Genomic DNA, 26,911 nt, shown 5'->3' on the forward strand with positions numbered 1-26,911 from the left:
CGGCAGCTCCCTGGCCCTCTTCGCATGGCACGGACCCGCAAGACTGCCATGTTCAAGACACAGATGGCGGAGAAAGTTCGTCTCGATTAAGAGGAAGCACACCGGCGAAACAAGACCCAGGTTGCAGATCTTGAAAGCGCGCGAGCGCGCTCTGAGAAAGCTGGCGCGTTCGGCCGAGCGAGCGAGCGCCAGAGTAACGATCCCGTTATCCCTAATACGACAAAAGCTAAGGACGTAGAGGAAGAGGCCGATACAGAAAAAAAAAGTAGAGGGAGTAGAACAGCAAGAAGCCGGAGAAGGAGCCGCAGAAGATAAATGAGAAAAAGAAGATGATGAAGAAGAAGAAGAAAGTGAAGAAGAAGAATCAACTGCTGCTGAAGAAGAAGACGAAGAGGACACTGAGAAAAAAATGCTTCTGCATTTAAAGGGGGCAAGGGAAAGAAGCGATCACTTTCGGGTGTGGAAAATGAGTATTTGGTTGCAGTCCCTGTCTTTAAGAAGGAACATGACTCCTGGAGAAGTCTCGAGGAGAGCCTTCGCGAATACATGGAGAAAAACATTAAAAGATTGCGATAAAGGAAGTCATCCACACACAGGTGATACCTACGAATAGGTAAGTGTTACGGAACCAAAGCAGAAAGATGGCAGCAATTGCGGGGTGTTCGTGTCACTGTTCTTCCAGCGCTATGTAAGTGACAAAGCCCCGAGTGATCTGTCAACTTCTGTAATAACGAAGCTGCGCTGGGCTTTGCTACAAGCCCTTTTGAAGATGAAGCAGCGCTAGCTAAGAGACTTTGGTCTCTATATTTTCAATACATGTGATACCTGGATAAAACCTGGAAAATACCTGTGTTTGTGTGATGGGGTCCTGAGCTTATGGTGCTTCTAAACTTGTAGCCGACACAATGAAGTGGTGTTCATTTCATCTTTTTCCATGTCGGATAAATGCTAATTGAACAGGTGTTATACCTGGACCATACCCGGACCACCTTTGACCATATTGGTTGGCTGCGAGACATTCAGCTCTGTTCACTTCCACTTTTCGTTGAACACCGCACATACATATTGTCCAGATACTTTCACCTGGAAAAAAACTGGTAGTGAAGTACACTTATCCAGCTAAATTTACGTTTTCTGATTCGGAGAAATCGGTATGAAACCTGGAACACAGCCTGGATAATACATGGCGAATCAGAATTCTGAGTTTTTTTCATCCGAAAAACCTGGACGCGAAGGTCGTCCTTTCGTTTTTATAACAGAGGGGTGGCAGAGAAATTGATTTGGGGGTCGAATATTCATTCGTATCGAGCGTGTATTCCAGAGGTAGATGTCTGTCTTCTTTACGTTGTCGTCAGCTTCATTTTACAATTGGGTCGCTTGCGCACTATCCTCAAAACTATCTCAGGTTTATACAGGTACCAAAGATTTAAAAATGGTTGATAGTCATATTCATAGTGTAGCTTCGACGCGGCAGATGCTGCGGCTGCGACAGAGACACAGGATGTGCTTTAGCACAAGATTCCTATTTTTGGACTAGCTACCTCAGCTTATTTTGACACCCGAGCACGCCACGCAGCGAAAACAATTCATTAGACGAGAAACACATCGACAGAGAACGCCAAAACCGCGGAGTAGGGCACCATAAGTACTAATAACTACGCAATGCGAGCAATCCATCAGACAGGAAAAACGTAGCTACGTACTATAAGGCAGCCAACGAGCAAACTACGCAGACCGAGCACTTCAAAAACGCGGAGCATGGCACCCCAAGCACGAAGAACTAGAACGATGCGGCGCCCGAGCACGCCATGCAGTGAGAGCAGTTCATCAGGCGGGAAAAACGTCGCCACCTACAGTAAGGCGGCGTTCGAGCACGTCGACCGAGAACGCCAATACCGCGGAGTAGGGCGAAACACGTTGCTACGCACAATAAGGCGGCAGGTCAAAGCGGCATCCGAGAACGCCACGCAGCGAGAACACACCAAACACTCGAATAAGTCATGAACGCGATCAGCTAAGACATGGAAACGGCTGGGTTCGTATCGCCGGGAGTGCCCACCATATGCGCGAAATGCCCTCCCTACATCGACGGCTAGAGCGACACCAGTTAAAACAGTGGATTGATTTAGCTGTTCTGGGACGAGCTGGGACTCACAGCTCGTCGTTAATGATATATCGAAGCCGAAAGACAAATAATAGGAATATTATAACAAACTGGATGTTACCTCGGAGCATTGAAGTTTATCTGCTTTATTTCCACCAATAAAAGCTGAATAAGTATATTTGTCTTTTTACTTACCCATATCGCAACCGTTCCGACACCCTACCCCTTTCCGACGGATTCCGACAAATGGGACATCCATTGAATCCACCAATCAAATCAGCGGAGTAGCTAGGTTTAGAGAAGTAAGTTAAGTGCGAGCACACTAAGTACGCTAACTATCATAAGTACGACAACAAACCCAGTCAGCTTTCAAAAGGGAGATCACAGGCGCAAGGAAATGCTCTGTAGCGGCCTGTAGGCCGAGAAAACCCGTTTTAACGTATTTGTAGCATTATGGAGCTCAGAGCGCTGTTCACTCTAGACAGCAAAATCATGAATGAGACCGAAGTCGAGGATGAGGGGCCTCTAATAGAGTGGGTTTCATTACACTGACATCACGGCCCATATTACTGACATCTGTAGCACTGGCCACTCATTTAAATCAGGGTTATTTATAGGCCAATGATAGAGCGCGACATATTAAACCTCATCCAGGTTTTTTACTCAGCCAATAAAACGACGCCAGCTATTGCCGACAGAGCTGTTGGCGGCTCAGTCCTCATTTTTCGCCGGCCACCTCGCAGACCTCATCCCACAAGCATCGATACTATGCCGCCTACAAGCACAACTCCCGCCGGCACTGCTGGTGCAGCGCTCGGATGGTAACGAGCGGGGGGTCCGATTCCCTACTGCCGGTTTACCTATATGTGATTTGCTACTAAACTTTGCGAATCAAACTGCTAGATAGGGCGGTGCTGGTTCGTGCTGACGTTGCTGCCTAGAACGGCGTTGGTTTGTGCAAGAGAGATCGGCGATGATTCGTGCTGCCGTTGAAGGAGCTCGTGCTGTGTGTTCAACATTGTGAGGTGCAGCACCAGGTTTGTTGGTGGTGAAGAAGCAGTTCGCTGTACGAAATGCGTTGTATTGTAACTAACTGTACTAACTGTGAATGCATTTGTATTCAAGAGTGTTTAGACGTTCCCTATCACAGCGAGTATGTCTTTAGTGTCTCCTGGAGCAGGGTCAACTATTCTCCCGGTGGCAAGGAGGCGTTTGTACGCGCCTATGCGATCATCCAACGCCCCAGACTTGTGGAATGGTCGTAGCGCGCGCAGAACACTGCCAGCTCCCTTCGCATTAACGCCTTGCGACTTTAGGAACCCGAGAACAGCTTCTTCTGCCCTGCGACCGGCGTCGAGAACTTGGTCTTTGTAGTCCTCCGCTTGGATGTCTAACGCGATGCCATCTGGCAAGAAGATCTTCATGAATGCGACGACGTGGCGCGACTCGGACTTCTTTTGACGGTCAGTACTGCTCCACACAGGAGGCGTCTTAGTGTACCACTCGTACCACGTGGCGGACAGGTTCGTTGCTTGCTTTTTCCTTCGCTTAGGCTTTGGCTCTTGATCTGACGATTCTTGTTCTTGTTGTTGCTCTTCAGCTGCTGCCTTGTTTACGCAGCTGGACTTCGACTTGAGTAGCGCAGCCTCGACGATGGTCATGCGTTCTGCTAGGACGCGATTGGATGCAACTAACTCTTGAATGACAGCCAAAAGATGATTCATTGCCGGACACGTGTGCGTTGCTTCTTGGGTTTCTTCTTTGTCTTGAGCAGGTACATCGGCTTTCTCGTTCAGCGCTATAGACCACTTCAGCAAGTCCGCAAGTGGGATGTCAGCAGCAACCAGGCACTCTTCAACGCGGATGACGATGGGTGATCCAGGGGCAAGAGCCTTGAGCTGAGGATAGTGTCGGACAAGGTAAGCTGTGAGTACGCTGAGAACCTTTGTACTCACGTTTAGTCTGCGCTCTTTGAGACCTGTACAGGTGGCGAACAACAGCTCTTGTAACCGTTCAAGATGCTCGAGCGCCGTGCAGTCCAGCAAAGCCGTGTCGATCACCTTAGGAGCAGCGTCAGCACTCCAGCCGCTCAAGACGCGCGCCACCTTCCTGTCTTCCCTCGCAGTGTTGGTGATATAGGCAAAGGCCTTGTTTGTCTTCGTCATATCCCAAGCACCACGGTCGAAGATCCACTGAGCAGCAAGTCGGTCGTCGCCATTAGCGTGCTGAGCACCTCCTCGCCGAAAGGAATGAGAGCTCAGCTCCGCCTTGACCCCTGCAGGCTCGGTTACGCGCTTCAGCATCCTGTTGACGTGGCTCTGCATGCTGTCCTCGCCTCGTTTCACGCCTTTGTCCAGCGTCGGGATTGGAGCGGGTGAGTTTCTGCTAACTGTGTCTTGAGGACTTGTAGGTCGCGGGGCAACGGCAACGTGAAGTGTGTCGGGGTCAAGGAAAGCAAGTTGTGCAGTGGAGCTCCGGCATCAAGCGTAGCACTTGTCTGTGGAGTTAGCGCTGGCAAGTGACCAAGTAGCGATGGACTAGGGGCTTCTTGTGTTGCCAGCGCTACTGCTAGCGAGTGCAGTGGACACGTCAAGAAGTCGTCCTTGTCGGGGACAAGCGTGAGGCCTTGTTCTTCGGAAGTCTTTACGCGGAGCAAACGCAGATAAAACACGCCGTCAGATGACACCGACACATGTTGCTTCTGGACGTAGCAGAGGTCTGATGATCGACCAAAGCAGTGCCACATTAAGCACGCCATGGCAGCGTCTTGGTAGTCTGCGTTGACTCGTGCATTGCTGTAAACGTAACGTACTAAAGCCTTTAAATCCTCCTTAGTACAAGGAGGAGCTTTGTTAGTTAACCCTCCATTTTCACGTTTTAAGCAGTGTTTATCTAACGTCTTTCCTTGCTTTAACAATATCAATTCAGTAACTACACGCAAGTGAGGATACACATCAAATAACCATAGCTTTACGTTTCTATAGTATGAGGACGCAGTGTTCCTGCAAGTTTACCTTTCTTACCTTCGTTAGTGGCCAAATAGAAACCAAATCGGTCCATTGTTGCCGCTAAGCGTTTGCCAGAGGTGTCGAGAAGAATGCTAGCTTGGACAAATTCCAAACTAACATGCTCCTCCTCCAGCATCCGCTTGAATGCTGCAATCGCAGTTGAACGCGCCTTTTGCGTGTTCGTAGGAACGAAGGCCGAGAGGCTCATGCTGAGCTGTCTCTTCTGTTTTTGAAAAGTAATTAGTGGCTCTCATCTATTGAACTCCTACATTAGGGATATTCCTGCTTCAGCCTAGATGTCCGAATTGATAGAATATTTGCCAAATATTTTTTTAATTTGATTATTGTATTCGTATATTCATATTTCTGCCTTGACTTCCGACAAATATATGTCGGAAAGTGTCGGAGTTCAACCCCTACCCCTAACACATATTATTGGCTAAAAGCAGCGAAATAAGAAAGGTGATTGGCTAATGTGCTTATTAAATCCACTCTGGTCGTAACTATAAAATTTATCTGTCGGAAAGATCACTATATTCATCCTTATCTTTGATTATATTCTTGGTTCGTTTGGAATTATTGACCTGCATAAAATGATATTGATTATCGGATTCAGTCGAAACCGATCGATGAATGATCGATGCTAATCGAAACACAATCGGATTGGTCAGACGAGACGATACAATCGGTCGGATTGGGTCGATTGGCCATCACTAACCTCGGCTGCGAAGCTGCCGCGATAGATGCGTATCATATTATTCAAATGCTGACGGTTTATGTAAAAAAAAACGAATTCGGGTGCGTTGGCTTGTTCATCTTAGCCAGCGTGTTCATGGTTTCTAAAAAAAATCTAATCAAAGAGCTTTTACATTTGTGGTGCCATGCTCCGCGTTTTTGAAGTGCCCAGTCTGCGTAGTTTGCTCAGTTGCTGCCTTAAAATACGTAGCTCCGTTTTTCCCGTCTGATGGGGTGCTCGTATTGCGTGGTGCACTCGGACGTCGCTTTGGCCAGGTAATTCGGGTTTATGATGCCCTACTCCGCGGTTTTGTAGTTCTCGGCCGACGTGCTCGAACGCCGCCTAACTCTATGTGGCAACGTGTTTCCCGTCTTAATCCTCTTGCCATCATCAATTAGTCTGTGTCTTTTACTCGAATTTTTCTGAATAACACAACAATAATAAAACCTCACACCGATCCCAGGTCGCGGCACCAGTTGTGGTGTAGGGATTCATCAAAATATGTAGCGAGCTTCTGCACACAACAATTCACCTCCCATGAGGGTTGGCGAAAGTTGGGGCGTAGAAGGAACCAAGTAAGGCCCAGCACCATGAGACGACGCTTTATTTTCTTACCGTCTACGCTAGTAGACAAAACACACAAACGTAACAGACACGAGTTTCGCCTGTACGTCTTTCCTTTTTCTCTCTCCAATACACTGTAGCACCAACAGCGGAGGTTACCAAGTCTCTTTTACTCTTTTACGGGGGTGACCGAGAATAACTCAGGCTGTAAGCTATCTGCGGTACATAATCAATTCCGAGATCTCTAATATCGGGAATCCAATACCCGAATTTTTCCTCAAAGAGGGAGCAAATCAAAGCACAAACACTCAACTAGTCTCTTGGTCTGACTGGAAGCGAGCACTGCCTTGAGGAAGGTCGCTGTTCGCTGGTAGGCATACCTTGCAGGGCCACTAAAGGTAAGAGACTTACCTCGACGCTTAATACCTGTGTGCATCGGGAAAAATTCTGCTCTGTTGCTGTTAGGGCCAGTTGGCCCTTACTCTCTTCTTATCCTTTGTGCCCTTATCTTCTATACCCAAAAATCAATCCGAACCTTACCGTGCGTCCCGTCCGAGCACCTACAACCAGTCGATGTTTCGGACTGGGGTAATCCACGCCATTTTGTCGCAGCGTCGTCACGGGGGCCATCGCCGTCGATGCCAATAGTCCGAAAATACCATGACTAATCCTTGGAGCACTCTGACGATAGTTCGTGACTCGATCTCTTTCTCTCAGCGATTCACGATACCACAAAAGAAACATTGCCAATACTTACACTGTTATTATAGACAAAGCCGTCGACAACGTACGGTGCTGTATCGATGGTCTAGCACTGTGGCCACGAATTCGTGTACACGCCCCTATCATCCTGAGCAGCAATCAATAGAAATAATTTGGGGGGCCTTAAAAACCAAGATTGCCATGGATCAAGCTACGTCAGTGGCGACTTTGGACATGAAGATCACGGCGAGTTTACAGACCGCAACAAAGTGTCAGTGGCTTGGCGCGTACAAGAAGGTTTGGAAGTAGGAGGTGGCATACATGGAGCAGCAACAGCCACCGACCGTAATATTAACGCCTACGATTAAAGAGCTGCAGGATCTCGCCAATGGGCCCAACGAACAGACCAGCAGTAACGACAGTACGGGTGAGACAAACAGTAGTCACTTGAAGGAGTACGAGATAGCCTTATAAGAATATAACATTTGAGGTTATATGCTTACCGCTTAGTATTCGAATATGCAGTTTCGAAATTTTACCGTAAGGACCCGACATGAAACGGTCGGGTGTCGGTCGTAGCGGGGGTCACATTTTTCACTTATATATATCTTTTCTCTGAGGACAATGTGTAAATCGTAGTGCTGGCTTCCTTTTGGAAAATAACTCAGGGCCGTTCTTAGCGGGATTGCAATCCGAAACACTGACCTGTGATTGATCAAATTTGCTTTATTTATTTCCGATTTTGTATCCTACCCACGCGATCCGAGTCTCGGATCTCGACCTCAATGGGGTCGTCGGATCGCACGGCTATCTGAAAACGACGTCAGTGCACGATGCTCGTGGTAGGGCGCAAACGGGGGTGCACAAATGTATTTGCATCCTATTTGCAATATTTAATGCCTGTCACTATAATTTTACGTACGTAATGCTACGCACAGAGCTGCTAATGCAGCATTAAAATTCTTTAATTTTAATTTACGGTAAGTTAAGTCTACTGTAATGCTCGGTCGCACTCGATGGGCGGGCCGCGATCCGGTTAAGAGCGAACGGATCGCAATCCCTAAGTGCTGTTCACGATCCCACCGGATCGCGAATCCGTTAAGAGCGACCCTTATTAGATGATCCTATATCCGGCTCCTAAAGTTGGTGAATCATTTCATCTCTCCAGTACAATGTAGTTTTCACCACACGGGGAAAAGCACGCTTCCTTTTTTATCGTTACCGTTTACCGATAGTTTTATTCCTGTCGACGGGTATTCCAAGAGTAGGGGCTCGTAAATACTTCTACCCAAATGCAGAAACTCGCACCATCAACGAGGAAACGTCGGCGACATGAAGTGACTAGCGCCAGCAGCATCTCGACGCATGGCCAACAGCATTGCTACGGCCAGTATGGCCAGGATCAGCAGTATCGTGCTACAGACGAGGACACTTTAATATGACACTTTTGGTTTTTCGTTATCTATGCTTTCAAATCCTAATATTTTTATCCAATCAACTGTAAAGATGTACATGTATTACAGTCCAGCTTTCTCCCAAGCCCGCTTGATGCAGCGCTCGTCGATGGCCGCCCACGCTGTCACTACCCTGTCTACAAGCAGCTTTCTCTTCTCATCTGCAGACATGCGCTTGAGCGCCAGCAGCCTCTCCCGCAGAGGCAGGGACCCATTCCTCTGGATGGAGGTTAAGTTGTAGGATAGCGTCAGCGAGCGTAGCTTCTTCTTGAACGGGCCCATGATGCCCACGTCCAGAGGTTGTAGTACAGCAGTAGTGTTTTTTGGTAGAGGCACGAGCTCTGTCCCCCACGACGCGAATGCTTCCTGCGCGGTCTCGGACACATGGCACTTCAGATTGTCGACGTAGATGGCTAGAGGGTCTGGGAATTCGTCACAAACAAATTCTGCCCACTGACCGTTGATAAACGTTTCGTTCCAAACCCTTGTATCCATCCAACCATTTTGTTGGACGGTTACAAGGACTTGGTTCGAGTATGCCGTCATATCACGTTCAATTGTGCCGCCTGGCTGGCCGCGGAAAATGACTAGCGGCTTTAGCTTTTTTCCTGCCGCGGAAACGGTGAGCAGCACACTCGCTCGATCCGAACGGCGGCGTCCTTTGACCCGCGCGGACTTGCTTTGGCCGCGCTCGGCAAGGATGATGCCGGGGTCTTCCTCGTAGTAGACCGCGGTTTCGTCAGCATTGAAGACGCACTCTCGCTGGTACGCCTTCTTGATTTCGGCGCCAACCTCTGCCGAAAAGCGCTGCTGCTCTGCGAGCAGCTCTTGGGTCGATATGATAGTTTTGGTGGCCCGACGAAACGAAAAGCCGCGACTCAGTGCTACGCGACGGATTGCACGTCGTAGACTGTCCTCTTGACGCGTCAGCAAATAGTCCGAAGCCCATGAGCTGTATTCTTCCTTGACAAAAGCAACACAGTGGTTAGTTTTTAGTGCAAAATCATCACGACGCATGGCTTTAATCCACTGTATGAGCTCATCTGCGTATGGGAAAACGCAGTGACGGCCCTGGCCCCCTAACGTGGTCTTGGAGCTCTTTTTGTTAGCACACGCTTCTCTAAGTCTATCCTCGTTCTTTATCCACTCGTACACAGCTGTGCGAGTGTGCACGTCATTGGAAGCAGCTACAGCAGCGACTTTGCCGCCTGCTTTAACTTTCTCAACGACTCGAAGCTTTAGTTCGTTTGAATACGTGCTACGACGACCTTTTGATGGTAGATTCAGCTGATAGATCACCTCACCGCCACCGCTACTGTCGCTTTCAGCAGCGTCATCCTCGTCGCCGGCAGCTCCGGCACCATCGCGGATACCCCACTGGAGCATTCGCAGCTCGAGCTCTTCCATGGCACGATTCGAAGTGAGCTCATGGCCACAATATTGTTTTTGACATTCTATTGGCTGAAATTATTGACAAAAAACCTCGTGTCATTCATTAGTGTCCGTCATATTAAAGTGTCCTCGTCTGTACTCTATACGACCAGCGGCTTCTTCTAAAGGATCTCGCTGGTCTGAACGACCAATAGTACCGCAACGCCAGTGTTGGTTAACTTCAGCACAGGTCGCCCTGAGAACACACTGCGCGAGATGCATGTGGATAAGTCACAGGGAGCCTATGTGGATGTTACGTGCAATTTTTTTAGAATAAAGATGGGCAATTTACGAATCGATACAGACTGTAAAATTATCGATCGAAGTTCAATCAGTTTTATTAGAGTTACCACGGCTGGCCAAGTCACGCAGCACCTTGCACAGAACAAGTGCTTAAGGGAATTAACTACCCGAGTGAGCGTTAGTTCACGTGCTCCCGGCCTCAAAGGGAGCGGTTTACTACTTAGAGGAGTAGATGTAAGACTGATGTATTTATAAGTAAGGTTAGCTTGGGCTCCATACAAACTAGAGGCTACCTATAGTGGAGCTAAGTAGTCATGCCCTGATTGGCTCCGAGAGCACCTGGTGCCGTTACCAGGTGTCCACAAGAGTGACGGGTCACTCGTTATGTAGCATGGGGCACACTTTATTGTACCCCGTTACATCCTCCCCCACTTAACTGAGAATCCCCTGATCTCCAATCACAGCTAATTCTCCAATCACAAGTGAGAGAATTAAAACGCCCAAAGGTGAAATCTCACACTGAGTAGCCACGAGACTGGCGCGGCTCTCAGTCACACCCACAGTGACTTGTGCTCCCAAAGCTCACTGGGGTTTGCATCCCTATGCTCACAGCTGTGTAGGCCGCAAAGCCTACACTCAGAGCTGTCTTAGCTCTTGCGCTAGTGCGTGTACAGTGCTTTGGTATAGAATGCAATAGCATCCGAGCGTGTGGCATTCGCCAACAGTTCGCAATAGAGGACACGACAGTGCTCGCGAACGCGTCCGGAGCATGGTGTCTCCCGCGAGGGACGACACCGAGAAAGGCAGCATTTGCCCCAGCATTAGAGGAAGCTCCCAGCTCACCTCGGTCCATGCCTTTGGCTCCAACAAGGATCCATTCTTGCGGACAGAGCTTCTGCCACGCTCTCTTGGTCGTCATACCAACGGCGCGTAGGTGTCCTTCATCGACACCGTGTACCGTGACGGTACACAGCCGTGGTGCAGGTGTCTCCCATCGACACCATGTACCGTCCGGTATTAACCTTTGGTGCGGTACGCCCACCACAAGGTTGCCATGTTTGGCGGCAACAGCTTCTGTTGTGCTGTCGCCTGAACGGATTCCTGGTCAGTGCTCGCATCATGCACGACGCATGTGCAAGCACAGTGTACAGGTCCATAGGTCCGTACACGATGTACGCTGCGTACGACACGTATCACAGCTACCATAAGTGCTCCGTGTACTTCATGCGTGTCATGCACGATGAGTTCATTACGTGGAACTACCGGCAGGCTGCTCGACAGCAGCCAGTGCCGATGCACGGTACGTGCGATGACTTACAGCGTTTACGCCAGAGCGCATCAGGTCGTGGTATGGTGCATATCCTTTGCACCCATACCAGTGTCTATTACAGACACCATGTACCTTGATGGTACTCGACCGTGGTGGGGATATCTCACCACCATGCCACTGCGGCGTTGGTGTCTGGTATTGACCCCGAGTACTCACGGGTACCAAGCCATGGTGAGGCAAGATGCCATCACCACGGTGTCATGCTCGGTGCGGCACCAGTTACGATTGCGTGCGTTGCCTCGACCACCACCTGGTCAGTTGTGTGTGCACTCGTGCATCACACTTGGGTTATGGCTCCACGGCCCATTAAACCCGGCGCGTTGCGTACATCACGTACCGCAACCGCTTTGTCGGCGGGTGAGACGTTCCGGTCACCCTACTCGACAGGTCGTTTATGACCAAGGGACCTGTGCCGTGACTGCACCAGGTCCGCGCTTCGCTTAGTGTGTGGTTGCATGCAGCCACAATACTGCTGACTCACTCAGCTTCCGAGGCACCTAGCGTCAGTGGCTTCCGTCGCCACTCTGGCTAGTTTGGCTAGCGCTGCCGCAGCTCTTACCCGGCTGTTCGCCTCCAGCCTGCAGTCGATGTACATCAACTCCTGGTTCCGTAAGGAACCTGGTCTTACCTCAAGACCAGGTAGGAAAGGTATTTCCGAGCCTCTCTTCCACTACACTTGAGACTATTGAGTCTCTCGCGGCTTGTGATGGCCACTGGCAGCACGACGGCTACCTGCCTCGTGGAAAGTCAGGGAGGAAAGGTATTTCCGAGCCTCTTTCCCACTTAACTTCGAGACTACTGAGTCTCTCGTGGCTTGTGATGGCCACTGGCAGCACGACGGCTACCTGCCTCGTGGAAAGTCAGGGAGGAAAGGTATTTTCGAGCCTCTCTCCCACTTAACCTCGAGACTACTGAGTCTCTCGTGGCTTGTGATAGCCACTGGCAGGTACGACGGCTCTCCGCTCCGTGCACTGCGTCGGCCGTGCCGACCGAAGGCATCCAATCTTCGCGTCAGCAGTTTGAGTCTACGCGATTTGACGTCGAGCGAGTCGCTCACGGCTGGCGAGGCCAAGACAGCCTCGCGCCTCGAGCTAATGGCTCTGTGTGCGGAACTATGTTATTCGCCTTAATTGTGAAACTAGAGTACCCACCTTGGATGTGTGGAGCTCTGTTACCCATACCGGAAGCGCATACAGCGACTTCCTCATCAGTAATGGTCTGAGTGACCTTGCGTGGAACTCTGTTACACACGCTCGGAGCACCGAATGTCGGGCTCCTTAAGCAGCTTCGCCGCTTGCGGAACTTGTAACCCGCAATGTGTACCTGTGTTACCCACCTGGTGAATGCCCTTCGGCACCACCACTGTCGAAGCGCATACAGCGCGACGACCTTCGGTTTTGGGATCAGCTGGTGTGTCAGACCCGCACACACACCGGACAGAGTTGATGTCCACCGACCGAGTCAGATGATTCCGGGCCCTGGACTCCGAGTCGCTTGAAGCGACGTCGGCCTGAACAGGGTTCAGACCCGACTTGCGGCGGTTAACGTGACGTGGTACACGTCGTGATGTCTCGTTGACGACATCAGAGGCACTCTAGACCTCGTGTGGCACTTTGTTACCCACACAGGAAGCATGGACAATGCCTTTCTCTTCAGTTATAGTCTGGGCGACTGCGTGTGGTACTGTGTTACCCACACAGGAAGCATGATGAGTGCCTTCCTCTTCCTTTATAGTTTGGACGACTGCGTGTGGTGCTATCCACACAGGAAGCGCATTCAGCGCCTTCCTCTTCAGTTAAGGTCTGGGCGACCGTGTGGTCCTAAGTTACCCACCTGGTTAGCGCTTAAAGTCATAACCATTGTCGAAGCCCGTACGGCGCGATGACCTTCGGCGTTGGACGCCGCTGGTGTAGCAGGTCCACACGCCGGGTAAAGACTCATGCCCGTGGCATTGCCGCAGCGGAGCATGGTCTTGCTGTACGCAGAGCTGTCGGCGCGTTGACAGCACCGTGCCATTTCTGCGTCCTGGTGGTCTGTATCAGACGCCCCAGTCATGACGGAGGTGGGAACATGATTCACCAATGCTCCGCCATAGACCTGGACTGATAGGCCCTTCTCAGCCTTGCCACTCTAAAGTCCAGGCTGTGCCTTATGTTCGGCACAGCCATGATGTTCATGGCGAGAACTGCGAGCGACACCGCGGTGCGCAAGCTCATCGAACCCAAACGTTCAGGTCCGTTGAGGACCATTGGTACTTATTTCACCGTACCAAAGGCTAGTTCACCAAGGACCAGCTCATCGAACGTTCAGTGAGTACCGTTCCCTCGTACACCGAGTGTACTACCACTGCCATTCACCGGTTTGAGAGAGCCACTTCTCTCTGGGCTAAGTCCCGTGGTGTGCACAACCTGCACACCCATCCCGAGGACTTAGCGCTCTTCAGTAAGGCTTTCCGCCTCTACTGGCTGCCGGGGAGTCTTCGGCCTCCTGGACGTGGCCTGCGCCACCGGACCTGGGGTACACGGGCTGTCTTCTTCCCGAGGGCTGGCGAGGGACACACACGCTGGTAGTGTCCATGTCCGCTGCATTCGTAGCAGCGGACCAAGCTCTCGGCTGAGCTTCAGTCTATGGGCTCGGGCTCGCTGTACGCGTCGGTCAACGGGCTGCGTGACAGCAGGAGCAACAGCGTCATTGCTGCGATGCTCCGCCTCCCGAGGAATTCCATTCTCATCGTGGCGATGTTCCTCTTCCCGAGGAGTACCAGCCTGCTTGTGACTCTACTCTTTTGGAGGGCGATTCGAATCGCCTCCTCCATAGTTGTCGCTTGCACCCGGAATAGTTGGGTGCGAGCAGAACCGACCTTCAGGCCGTCCATGAAGACTGTTGTCTTGACGTCTTCAGGCAGAGGATTCCCTGCCAGAGATGCCACAAACGCGCGCATCTCTTGCACGTACTCCTGCAGCTCACGTTTACCTGGCTTACACGCGAGAAAGCGTGAGAGCTGGCGGAACTCGTTGCTCGCCGGTAGGAACGCGACTCAAAGCTGCTCACACAGCTGAGCCCAGGATGTGAAGCATCCAGGAGATGTCGTCTCCCTGATGTATGCCCAGTGCTTAGCACGTCCATGAAGGCTGGACAGGGCAAACGCCACCGAACTGACTCGTCCGAGATGAGAGCCGCCTTCATGGCGATCTCCACCTCACGGACACAGAAGTGAAGGATCTCTCCTTCCTTCCCCTCAAACGCGGGGACCTTCAGCCATACCGGCTTAGGCCTGGTTGCCTGGGGAGCGGCCATCGAGGCCTCCAAGCTCCCGCGGACGTAAGCGATGAGGCCGCGCTCGTAGGTCTTAAACGTGGTAACGCATTCTTGTTGCTCGACAGGCGTCGCCGCCGCTAAGCTACGAAAGACATATTGTCCAAAGATGCCTCCCATCTTCCGAACAGACTCGTACTTTGAGTCGCTCAAGCGAGCAAACTCGCTTCGGTCCATCATGGCTCAAACGTTGAGCGCACAGAGGATGTAGGTAGTTCAATCTACCCGCGATGGTGTTGGATTGACTACGAGGGCTACCAAGTGTGACAGAGTCACACAGCACCTTGCACAGAGGAAGTGCTTAAGGGTAATAGCTACCCGAGTGAACGTTAGTCCACGTGCTCCCGGCCTCAAAGGGAACGGTTTACTACTTAGAGGAGTAGATGTAAGACTGATGTATTTATAAGTAAGGTTAGCTTGGGCTCCATACAAACTAGAGATTACCTATAGTGGAGCTAAGTAGTCATGCCCTGATTGGCTCCGAGAGCACCTGGTACCGTGTACCAGGTGTCCACAAGAGTGACGGGTCACTCTTTATGTAACATGGGGCAAGTACCCCGTTACACCATGCTTGGTTTGCTAAATATTCACCGAGTCGGTAGTCCAGATTTTTCGCAAGCTGGCTACTAAATCGAGCAAATGCTGATTGAGATGCATATTAATAGCTATATCACTACTACCGGTACTACAGTAGTAGAATAGTGATTCTGTGAATCAACATTTGCCAATGTTGACGTTCTCTCGGCTAATTTTCCTGCGATTGCATACAAAGTCCTAGATACCGAAGTACGTTTCTACGACAATCTCCTTTTCACCCCGAGTTTTAAATGTGCACATCGCCTTGATCAATCCCACATGCCTCCAGCAAGAAGGGCAACTCCATGGCATTGCGTGCCTGGTCTACCAGACTGTGGAATCACCAGTGATTCACCACCTTGAAGAGCTCTTCAAAAAAGTATGGGTATCTACGCATCTTCGTTCGTTTGTACTTTTGTAGTTGTAAAATAAGCGTTGGACAGCAGCCTCACTTCCCATTCGCTGCGTTCGACACACAGCCATTCGCCGAACAAACCGAGGCAGTAGGGATGCTGGGAGGCGCTGGACACACTGCAGTGAGTGAGCTGGACGTGCCGGACGTGCCAGACCCCGACACTCACCTCAGCGTGGTTGAGATTTCGGAAGCAAAGACGTCTTCCTCAACTGCTGAGTTGGAGGATCAGACATTTGTAGGACACGCGAACACCAGCACAAATTCACCGATCGAAAAGACTCCCGAAGCCAAAACACCTTCGACGAATGCTGCGCCGACCAAAGTTCTGTTCCTCGACGGAATTCGGGGCCTAGCTGCCATTTTGGTAGTCATGCAGCACTCACACGAGTTTCCCACGAACAGACTTCACCTGGGCTCAGTAGCTGTGGACGCTTTTTTCGTGTTATCGTCGTTCTTGCTAACGTGGCTGTTCATGAAGAAGAGCATGAAATTATTAGCACAGCAAGCGGGAGCTCGCTCGTGGACAATCGCGTTGCTAGACTATTTCCAGAAACGCTTCTTCCGCGTGTATCCGCTGTTTGCAGTGACAGCGATCGTGCTTTCTTGCTTGTCATTTGAAAACCAGCACCGCTACTTTCGCTTGAAGAAACCCGAAGACTACGAGCTGGGCAAGGTGCTAATGTTCTACACAGGATACCGTCCTCACGTGTTTTGGACGCTGCCGCTGGAAATTGGGTACTATTTTGTGATTCCAGCTTTTGTGATGGTTGCGCTGGGTTTGCGTCGATACTGGTGGCTTGTCGCTGTTCCTTTGTCCGTATGGGTCGTGCACGAAGGGTGCTACACGTACCGAACTAGTCACATGGCCCTCGCTCCTCATCTTCACACGTTCATGGCAGGCTCTTTGGGTGCTGTAGTTTTCGTGAGGTCGGATTTGTGGATCAAAAAGACGGGGTTTAACTTTCGCTGGTATCACACACTTGTCCTCCGAATAATGGAAGGCTTGGCTATTGCGCTGATGCTGAGCGTGTCCTTTCAAGGATTATTCTTTGACTGGGTCCACAAAGACCCAGTGCCAGCTTCCCAGGGGTTTGGCTTTGTCAGCGTGCAGATGACAACAGTTTTTGTGATTGAGATGATCCGTCCGTCTTGTATTTCAACGATGTTTGAGTGGAGCGTGTTGCGCTACTGGGGGAAAATCAGTTTCTCAGTCTACTTGCTGCACTCTTTTGTTATCGACTATCCTCCGGTGAGTCACCAAAAGAAGTATTTCAACCGATTATTCGCCCGATTCGCTCTGATTTTGCTGCTAGCGACAACAAGCTACCACCTCATCGAATACCCGTCGCAGTTGCTGGCTCAAAGAATCTCACGTTTCCTAAATGGTAGAGACGGAAAGGGATCAGGAGATGGCTTGATAAGGTTTACGTGCATGGAACGTATCACTAAGAGAAAGCAAAAAGTTCCGGTAGAGGAGAAGTAATTGTATTTGTACAGCCGTGATATGTCGACTAATATGGCGGACAACTTAGGCATTCGCTAACTTGTAAAACAAGTGTAGTGTGTTTTGAAACCCCTTGTTTTTTTTAAGATAGTGTAGTAGCAGTTTCAATTCTTACCTGGATTTGTTTCACACTTCTAGCCAGTAATGACTCTTACACCGAGGGCAGCTACCTGATGAATGTGCTTGGTGCCAGGCTGCCGGATGAACATCATGTTGGGTTTAACCTGTAATTGGTCCGACAGCCAGTGGACGAGCGCAGTATCAAAACTTGAGCCGCAAACGTGCACAAAGTCGATCTTAATTTTCGGATACGTGAGGTCGAACACGCGAGTCATTTCACGCATATCCTCCACATTCTCTCGTTCAAGCTGCCGTCGTTGCACATCAGCTTCGGTCACTTCAGCACTGTCATCTTCGTCTAGATTAGCGTCTTCACTCACGTGTACGACGTGTAAATTGTGCGTCTGCTCGTTCTTCCGAACGTAGAGAATCGCCTTGTTAAGCAGCGGCAGGTCTGGCGTCTTGAGGAAAAACACAATCGGGGGAAGGTGGATCTCTTGCAGCACGGCAGTAATCGTGCGTCCACCTTTAGCTCCAGTCCGAGATCCGCTCTTTTCTTTGCCTTGAGACTTGGCTACCTCAATATCTTCAACTGCGCCGTCGCGAGCACTGCTAGACGGGAAGAGTTGTTGCATAATGTACAGCAAGATACGCAGAATGAAGACGCGCTCCAGCATGACGAACATCGTCGAGGCGAAAACGACGAAGTAGAGAGCGAAGTACGTGAAGATCGCTGGATCTCCCAGAAGATTTCCCAGAAGTCCAAGTAGAACCATAGCCAGTCCAAAGATACAGCTCCACCACGGAGCGTGGACGTCACGTGGAATATCTTCACGCTTCAACTTGAGCAGCATACAGCCAAAGGCGAAGAGTGCCATGACTCCGAGGAACGCGAATGTGAATACGCCAGCCAAAACTGTGGCATCAGCATGTAGTAAGATCACTAGACTGGCTTGTAGCGCGAAGAAGAGCAGGATAATGTAGTGGTTCGTGCCTCTCCACTTGTTGGTGCGTGTTAGAAAAGCCGGAAGCACGCGATCGAATGCCAACCGACGCACAAGACCCGTGATGCCTACATAGGACGTCAGAACGCCTCCAGCCAGCACCACAAAGGCGTCAATGGATACCCAACTCTCCAGCCACTTGCCAGCTGCCATACGTCCCATCATTGCCAGCACCACATCCTTGTCACTGTAGATCCCCCCAGGTCCTTCCAACGGTAGCACAGCGAGTGTTAAAAAGGATAGTAACAAGTTGTAGAAAGTGGCGAATATCCACATATTCCGCAGAGTTTTTCTGAAAACCCCGGGTGCTTGTTCCTCAACAAATTGCGCTGAGGTCTCAAACCCCGTGATCCCCAGCATGGCGGACGAATATCCATAGAAAATCCCCGTTAACACATTCCCCTTGATCACATCTCCAGCCACATTGACATCGGGAAAATCCGTCCTCATATTCTGCCAGAAAATATCTGGATTGTGCACTGCGTAGTAGAGTGAGAATCCGCTCAAGAGCGTCAATGTGAACACATGAGCGATAAAAATTATCAACGCTACGGTTGCACTCTCGGCGATGCCAATGATGGAAAGCATTGCAAACACAAAGAGCAGCGCCACTGTGCCGGGCACGACACTCACGTCCACTTGGGTGTCGAGATATCGCAATGCAGAGGTGCCGGAGACCACCCCTGTGGCTAAGTACGAGATGATGCCAAGCGTGGCGGCCACAGCTGCTGTTCTCTTGGATGTCGTATTGAGTAAGACATTATAAGAGCCTCCATTCAAGGGGATGGCGGTCACTGCTTCCTCGTAAATGGAGCGGAAGAGGTAGAGCACAAAGGCCACGAAGGTTTGGGCCAAAGGAGTGAGTTTGCCGGCTTTTGCGGCCACAATACCCGATGAATAGAGCACACTGGCCAGGATATCGTTGCCACAGATAGCAGTGGACGGCCATTCGCCTAGATGCTCCTTCGGGATCTCCAGGAGATCGCGGGTGGCTTGGATCGAGTGTGGGGGTACTTTGAGTCGATGAGTCTCGCCTTCTGGAGGGTACATCCACTTGGGGAGGGAATGACGACCACGCAGTTTGAAATCGCGGATGCGAGAAGATCGACGAGGTGGTGAGGACTCATCCGAGAGAGTAGAGGCGTCTGGGGCTGGAGAGGACAGCAACGTCACCTTCAGGTCGTCCATGGTGAAGAAGATATTAGAAGATCTGATTATGAAGAGGCGGAGGATGTAAGATGGGGGTATTAATTTATGTTAAGCGAATCGGCCGATTGAACCGCTCCGGAATTTCGATCCCTACCTATCTTATAGTGTATTCCCAATAATGGTGTGTATCTGACCAGATTCCCAGAGAGAAACAGTGCAATGGAGGCGAACTCAAGACCAAGCAGGGGGGACGTCGAGGTGGTGAGCCCAAGCCCGAGGACTGGAGACATGGAGACGACTAGTGTTAGCGAGCGAGAGGCAACAACACCAGCCATTTCGACAGCTCTGAGATCACAGCGAAGCTCGACGCCTCATACGCGCGTCTCTCCGTATCCTGAGCGGGTACGAACTCCAGTTCGACGGTCGCCAAGCGCAGCGCACTCAGAAGAACGTCGGCAGCTAACGCTGGTGGTCCAGCCAATTATCAAGGCTACAATTGGCCAGCGAGATGCATCTGGCGTCACGCTAGATGAAATGACCGTGTGTGGAGCCACGTTTAACGACATTATCACTTCTCTATTCGTACAGCTTCGTAGTCACATCAAAGGACGGGCAGTTAAGACGAATAACGAATGGTCACTGTTAGACTACTTTCCAGGAAGAATGACACAAACTCATGCAGTTCAGATTCAAAAGGCACATTATCGAAAGCACCAAGACAGAAGACGCTTGGGCACAGTGGGTGAAAAGTACACGTCGCCACACTGTGCAACTTCTTGTGTACGAATTTGGCCTCGCAATAACAAAGGCTCAAGACCTCCAAGAATTTAAAGAGGCATGCATTCAACCTCCGGAAACCGATCGAGCTGGTGCAGCTGCGGAGAGCACTTTGCACGATGTGGTTGTCCAACTGCAGCAACACTGGGGGAGCACATTACAAGGATCGGCGATTGTTTGGCGCATGTGGGCGAACTCTATCACGCGTAACTTAAATCGATCGACATGGACTGATGCAATTTCAGATCCACCTCCGGAGTACGTAGCGAATTTACTGAACGCAGCGGACTCGCGTCTTGAGCTACACATCTCAAACCTCAATCGATCATCTCGACTCGCACTGGACTGTGTTGCCGCAGCTATTGCAGATAATGAGCAAATCCGTCGTGATGTTGACGCATTAGTAAAACGGGTTGAAGCACTAAAGAATCGACTAGCTGACAGAAAGGCAATCATCGAGGCATTTATTGACGAATTACTGCCTCCCCCACGAGGACGCGTAAAATGTCCACAGTACTATGAGGTCAATCCACAGAGATAGTATTAATCCACAGATCTGTGAGCCCAGTAAATAACACACTATACTAATCCATAGCTGAATTGACAAATCCACTAGAAGATCAATCAATCCACCAAATGTCAGGTAATCAAACAAACTAAATTTTAGCCAACCAGTGACCGATTACAAACCTCCGGAGATTGGCCGACACGCATCCAATCAAAATCTGCGGTAGGAAACGTCGAGACCAGCCACCAACAACGCCACCTGACTCCCCCTGCTCTCTACGCGCAGCACTCGTAAGCCCATAGTGAGTAGCTAGACGAAATCCTCTACCTACCGTACGGACGCTAAAACTACCTAATTATTGTATTTTGTTTGCTTGATTGCTAACAATGTATCTGACACAGCCGCGTTAACAAATGGGAAAGCCACTCCCGTGGGCTATGCTGTATCGGCAGGTGTCGGAGGTGGAAAGCGAGCGTATTGTGGAAAACATGAAGCACGCGAAGAAACACAAAGTCACTGTCAGCAACACATCGATATGTGCCGTGTGTACGGATCCATCACCTCACACAATGCGATACCGGGTCTTCTCGTGTTCTTCAGCTACGTGTGCGGATGCGTGTGTCGCACCTTTAAGGTGTCGTTGGAAATGCAAGACGCTTGTATGCTGCAAAAGCGGCATAGTGAATATTTACGAGTTTGGTTTACACGAAGTGAAAGGAAATGATCCTCCAACTGGCGGCCTGACGTTGGAACAAAAGAGAACGGCGCGCCAACTAGCTGTTAACGGTCTGAAACCTGCTCGAATTCGAAACGCGCTGGCTGTTGGTGCCTCTGCGGAAAAAATTCCGCATCTCAGCAAGGTGCAAAGTTTTGTTACGTATTGCCGCAAGACTGAATTGAACAATACGGACGACTTGGATATTCTGGAGGAAGTTATCAGAGCAAAAGCCTACACTGGGCTAGAAGAAGAAAGCTCTGCATTTTCGTTTTCGAGCAACATGAATTGTAATGGAGACATCAATATTGGTGAAGGAACCGACACTAGCACATTTTTTGTCGGCTTCACTACGAAGACACTCCTAAAACGACTCGACCGTGATCCGCACAGTTTCATTTTGCATTTTGATGCGACCTACAAGTTGAACCAAGTGGATTATCCTACCTTTGTCTGTGGAATTTCTGACCATTCTCGTTCCTTTCACTTGGTTGCTTTGGTCGTCGTGTCACAACAAGAAGAGCGTCACTACGCGAGTGCGCTTGCATCCCTCCGAGCTATCTACGCTCGATTTTTGCGGAAGCCGATGGTAGTGCACTACATTCTTGGAGACGCCGACGGAGCTCAGTACAATGCGATGGCATCAGTGTTCGAGGATTGTGAAACAGAGATTTTGATGTGCTTTTACCACGTTATCGCAAAAGTTCATGAGCGGACGAGGTATCTACTACCCGGTAAGCGTAGCCTGGTCTTGGCCGATATATTTTATATGCATTACGCAAGAAACGCCTCGGAATTTCATGCTAAAAAGACGTCTGCAGTGCGGCGGTGGCTTGCCGACCCAGATGTCGAGCGATTTGGAGAGTATTTTCTGCAGCAGTGGCTGACGGGAAAGTTTGTGAAATGGCAGTGCTTCCGTACGCCTGTTGGTTGGGCAACTACAAATAATCCCGTGGAAACGTTCAATGCCAAGCTGAAGAAAACCTACACTTTACGAGAGCGAATGCTAATGGGGTCTTTGCTTGGTCAACTTCAAGTTTGTTGTCGAATGGAGAGCGTGTCGGGTGCTGCATTCCATGAAACATCTACCGCTAGCAGCAGGCTTCGACGGCGCGCGACAGCTTTGCGCCGACAGCAACTGCTCGTTGAGACTCCATCCTTCGACGACTCCAGCAATTTTGTACTTGTCGTTTCTAAAGCTACACCTCGAATCTACGTGAAGCCGAAGAGGAAGTCGATGGAAGTTGTGGATGTGGCTGTGCAACTTGGTGCTAATGCGGCTAGAATGGAAAGAGATGAACAGCCGGAAGAAGGATGGTCAGTGGATCTAACTACTCGCACTTGCCCGTGTAAATACTTTTTCCACAAAGGCCAGTGTGTACATCTTCTCTTCGCCTTTAATACAAGGTTTGGTACTGACCAACCTGGCAAGAGGAAGTTGTTCAACCGCAGCCGGCGCAACAAAAGAAAAACCTTAGAAGATCAGATCGCAGAAGCAGCCGAAGCAGACCAGTCCAAACGTGGACGTCCGATCCTTAACGGTCCAGCTTTATCGTTGTTGTAGACACACGAAATGAATGTTTGCTTGAATATACCATCACTTCATCGCCTTATTGCCTTCTTCTTGCTATGTTTCTTGTTATACGTATAGTGTCTTTGCGAGTTGAACACACGGACAGCCGATAAGGCTGATGATGACCTCGCGTGGGATTTAATTCCCATTAAAATGTAGTAAGCATATATCGTGCTCTTAAGCCGGTTAGTCTTGCACAAGGACGCAGTGAAGTCTGTTGGATCTACCCTCGCGTCTCCTCATGTCGATTTTCCGCCGTTCAGCTGTTGGTTTGATAGCCACAAAGATATCGTTGATGTCTCCGATCTTCACTGTGGTCTTGCTGCTGACGTCCACTTTGTGCCAGTATTACCATATTGTTTTCCTGCGAATGCAGTCTATAAGATTCAGTTGCTACATGAAACGAATACGTACGTTAAGCCTCTAGAGATATTATTTTTAAAGTCTGGCATTACAAATCCCTTACTCTGACAATACGGATCGCTTACTCTGACAATACGGATCGCTGACTCTAACAATACGGATCGCTTACTCTGACAATACGGATCGCTTTTTATTTAGCTTAAAATAAACAGAAAAACAAATTAAATTGTGTATTCAGTTATTCACTGTCCTGTGCACTCTCCGCCTCACTCTCCCACTCGCTCTCCTCCGCGCTTTCTGCTTCTCCCACCTCCTCACCCTCCTCTTCCTCGACTTCTTCTTCGCTTGCGTCCTCACTTTCGTCGTCGCTCTCAGCGTCGACCGCATCATCATTATCTACGTAGAAATCATCTTTGCTCTCCTCCTCAATGTTATCACTGTGCTCGACCTCGTCATCCACGCCGTCTTCGTGGTACACGTACGCTAGCTCTTCAGTGTAGCTGGACTTCCCCGGTTTCTTCGGATGGCGGCGGTGGTTATGCTGGTACAGCGCGTTTCGCTTCTTGAATTTCCTGTTGCACTTGTGGCAAATCCCCCCACGCGCATCAGCTTCTAGGCGCGCTTTCTTGGACTTGACCTTGTTTGGGTTGTCAGCACAGTAACGGCGGTGGTTGGAGAGATGACGACGCGATGTGCACTGTTGGACGCAATGCTCGCACATGTAGCTTCTGAACACAGCAGCTTCAGTTGCGTCGGCCTTTTGTGGAATTCCACGTACACGTACGTAACAATGCAGCCTCAAATTTTCCTCTTTAAATTCAGCCCCTGCATGGACCAAGTCTCCGCGGAACAGCAGGAATGCGCCCGCGTCGAGTGACAACAGTTTGCATTTGTCCATTTCTGCATAGACTCCAAAACAGCCAGGATAGACGTAGAACTGTGTGTCTGATTGAAGAGCAATAATGACAGACGCCTGAACAATACCCTTTTCCAGTTTCGCTTTGCTTGTCTCGAATGAAGGAAAATCTAGGTGGATGCCTTGGCGAAGGCCCCCCGGAAGTGATTTCAATGCGTTCCAAATAGACTTTTTGGTGTACCAATTTTTATCAGATCCTTCCACAATACCCTTCACTCGCTTGTATATTTTGTTTGTAGCCGGACCAAATGTAGCAATAGGAGCTTGAAGACGGAAATGGTCACGTTCTACTTCATACACTTCACCAAAAATAGGTCTGAAGTCCAGTTGCTCGATTTCCTGTTTAGCTTTCTCCAAAGTGTGAGGCGGTAGTCTTAAGTTTCCGACAAGGTAGCCTTCATTCCAGAATTGCGCCTTTAGACTGGCATCCATAATGACTGACACCTCGCCACACTTACTGGCCAGGCACACACGTGAAGGAGCACACAGGTCGTGTCAAGTCGTAAATGTGGTTGAGGTACTCGCCAGCAGAGCGGACCAACGGCTGTAGCTTCACGCGTCTAACACAACGCACGTCTGAAAGCAGCAGCCTCTTCACGACGAACAGCAAGTAGGTGCCGATTGCGAGGCTTCTTGGGGGCAATACTGACTCGTTAACAGAGTCTTCAAGGCTTCAGACGACGGAACAGACACCTCGGTGGCGTTTGGGCTGCAAGTGCGGCTTCTGGTGGCGGCTCAGACTCTTCTGGCAGTGGTGGCGGAGCTCGTGCTTGGGGGAAGGCACTGCGTCGTGATTGTTGTGAGCGGGTGAATTTGGACGGGGTTGCGGGCTGCTCAAGCGACGAATTGGGGCTTCTTTGGTAGTTCTTGAGTGATAAAACACTGGTTACCAAGCAGTACTTGGTAGTACCCTCGGAGGCTTAATTACCAATGGTACTTAAGCCTCCGAGGGCGCCATCGTTTTACAGGCGATGACGTCAATATAACACTGCACTGGTACAGTACAATGTCGTCGATTGTTGTGGACTGTGGATCTGTCGGTGTGGATTATCCTTAAAAAAACTGTGGATTTTTCATATTTCCTCCCTCCCCCACCTAGTGATGTCGTCGATCCTGTTCCACTGATTGAAAACATTGCTGACATCGATCATGAAGAGTAGATAGTAAATTGTAGGATACTCAGTAGCCTAACTACTGGTGCGTTACAAATCCTAGCTCATCTTCACGGCAGTCGGCTTGTTCTTCACCGTCCCAAATGGCTGGTACCTGTCGTTTCTCCTAAGAGAGTGGCCCGACTGGATTAAAAATGCCTTGTTTCATCCAACCACAGTGCGCAAACAGGCGTGTCATGTCGAACGATTCAAAGCGCTGGAACGTCTTCACAGCGAGCGGAGTCAGGTCCCGGCCACTAGTGCCGCATAAAAGCCTTCTTCACGAACCCAAAGAGAAATTCAATGGGATTAAAAAATGGGCAATACGCCGGCAAAAAATAGGGACCACGCCGACACTTCGCAGGTAGTTTTATAATCTCTGGATGGCGATGGATTGATGCTCCATCGAGAATCCACACCGAGTTAGATCCCGGGTATTGATTTACGCGCCCACGTGCTGAGTACACGAAATCTTTGCAACAACTCACGAAGCTCAACCTGTCGAACGTTCCTTGCGTATCGTAGTAGTCGGGTAAACCGTAGCTCCAATTAACGCTAGCACTGAAATCCTTGGCTTCCTCTGAAAGTCTCCACGTACGGCAACCTTTTCTCCCCTCATTGAGTATCCTCTTTTTCGTATCATTCCGCGGTTATCAAAGGATACTTCGTCTAGGAAGACAAGGTTTTGATGACTCCAATTACAGTACTTAGCTCCTCAACGAATCTTAATACATCGCTTTCTTTAATATGCATCGCGCGTCTTTCAAGGACCTTCCAAGTAAGTCCGAAGATGTGACGGGGTCACACAGCACCTTGCGCTAGAGGAAGTTATCTTCCGAGAGTATACAAACTCTCAGTGAACGGCAGTTCACAGGTCCCCTCTTTAATTAAAGAGGGCGAAGTGACCTAAATAAGGTAGATTGTAAACTGAGTATATTTATAGGTAGGTTAAGTTTGAGGTTAATACAAACTATCAGTTACCTATAGAAATGCAATGTCATTTAACCAATGGTTGGTTTTGAATGACCTTGGTACCTTGTACCAAATATCCCGGAGTATGACATGTCATACTCCTGAAGTGTGAAGTGTCACACTTCATGTAACCAGGGTACACTTAGTGCTACGTACCCCGTTACATCCTCCCCCACTTAGGTTCGGTTTACCGACCAATCAGAATGAAGAGATGTTCGTCACAAACTCTCATTCTCAAAGTCGAAAACCATCGACTCGGCCGCGCGAGCGCGGCGGAGGCTCACTTCACAGTTAGAGCCTCGAGCAGCAACCTGTGCGCTCTTCGTCAAGGTCTCCACTTC

The 26,911-nt window shown here is 49.9% G+C and overlaps 3 protein-coding genes across 3 annotated transcripts; 1 reads left to right on the plus strand and 2 right to left on the minus strand.

The window, feature by feature from the left end:
* Positions 1-15,972: 15,972 nt before the first annotated feature.
* On the plus strand, positions 15,973-17,451 carry PITG_15843 (acyltransferase family; the record flags this gene model as incomplete). The annotated part of the gene is made up of 2 exons (XM_002898034.1): positions 15,973-16,113; positions 16,156-17,451. The coding sequence occupies 2 exons, from the start codon at positions 15,973-15,975 to the stop codon at positions 17,359-17,361; spliced, it is 1,347 nt and encodes a 448-aa protein (XP_002898080.1).
* Positions 17,452-17,516: 65 nt separating this feature from the next.
* Positions 17,517-19,634, minus strand: PITG_15844 (uncharacterized protein; the record flags this gene model as incomplete). Its single annotated transcript, XM_002898035.1, has 1 exon — positions 17,517-19,634. One exon carries the CDS (start codon positions 19,632-19,634, stop codon positions 17,517-17,519), a length of 2,118 nt encoding a protein of 705 aa, XP_002898081.1.
* Positions 19,635-25,855: 6,221 nt separating this feature from the next.
* On the minus strand, positions 25,856-26,241 carry PITG_15845 (uncharacterized protein; the record flags this gene model as incomplete). Its single annotated transcript, XM_002898036.1, has 2 exons — positions 25,856-26,096; positions 26,153-26,241. 2 exons carry the CDS (start codon positions 26,239-26,241, stop codon positions 25,856-25,858), a joined length of 330 nt encoding a protein of 109 aa, XP_002898082.1.
* Between the last annotated feature and the right edge of the window lie 670 nt (positions 26,242-26,911).

This window comes from Phytophthora infestans, genomic scaffold, assembly GCF_000142945.1.
Source record: "Phytophthora infestans T30-4 supercont1.39 genomic scaffold, whole genome shotgun sequence".
NCBI lineage: Eukaryota > Oomycota > Peronosporomycetes > Peronosporales > Peronosporaceae > Phytophthora > Phytophthora infestans.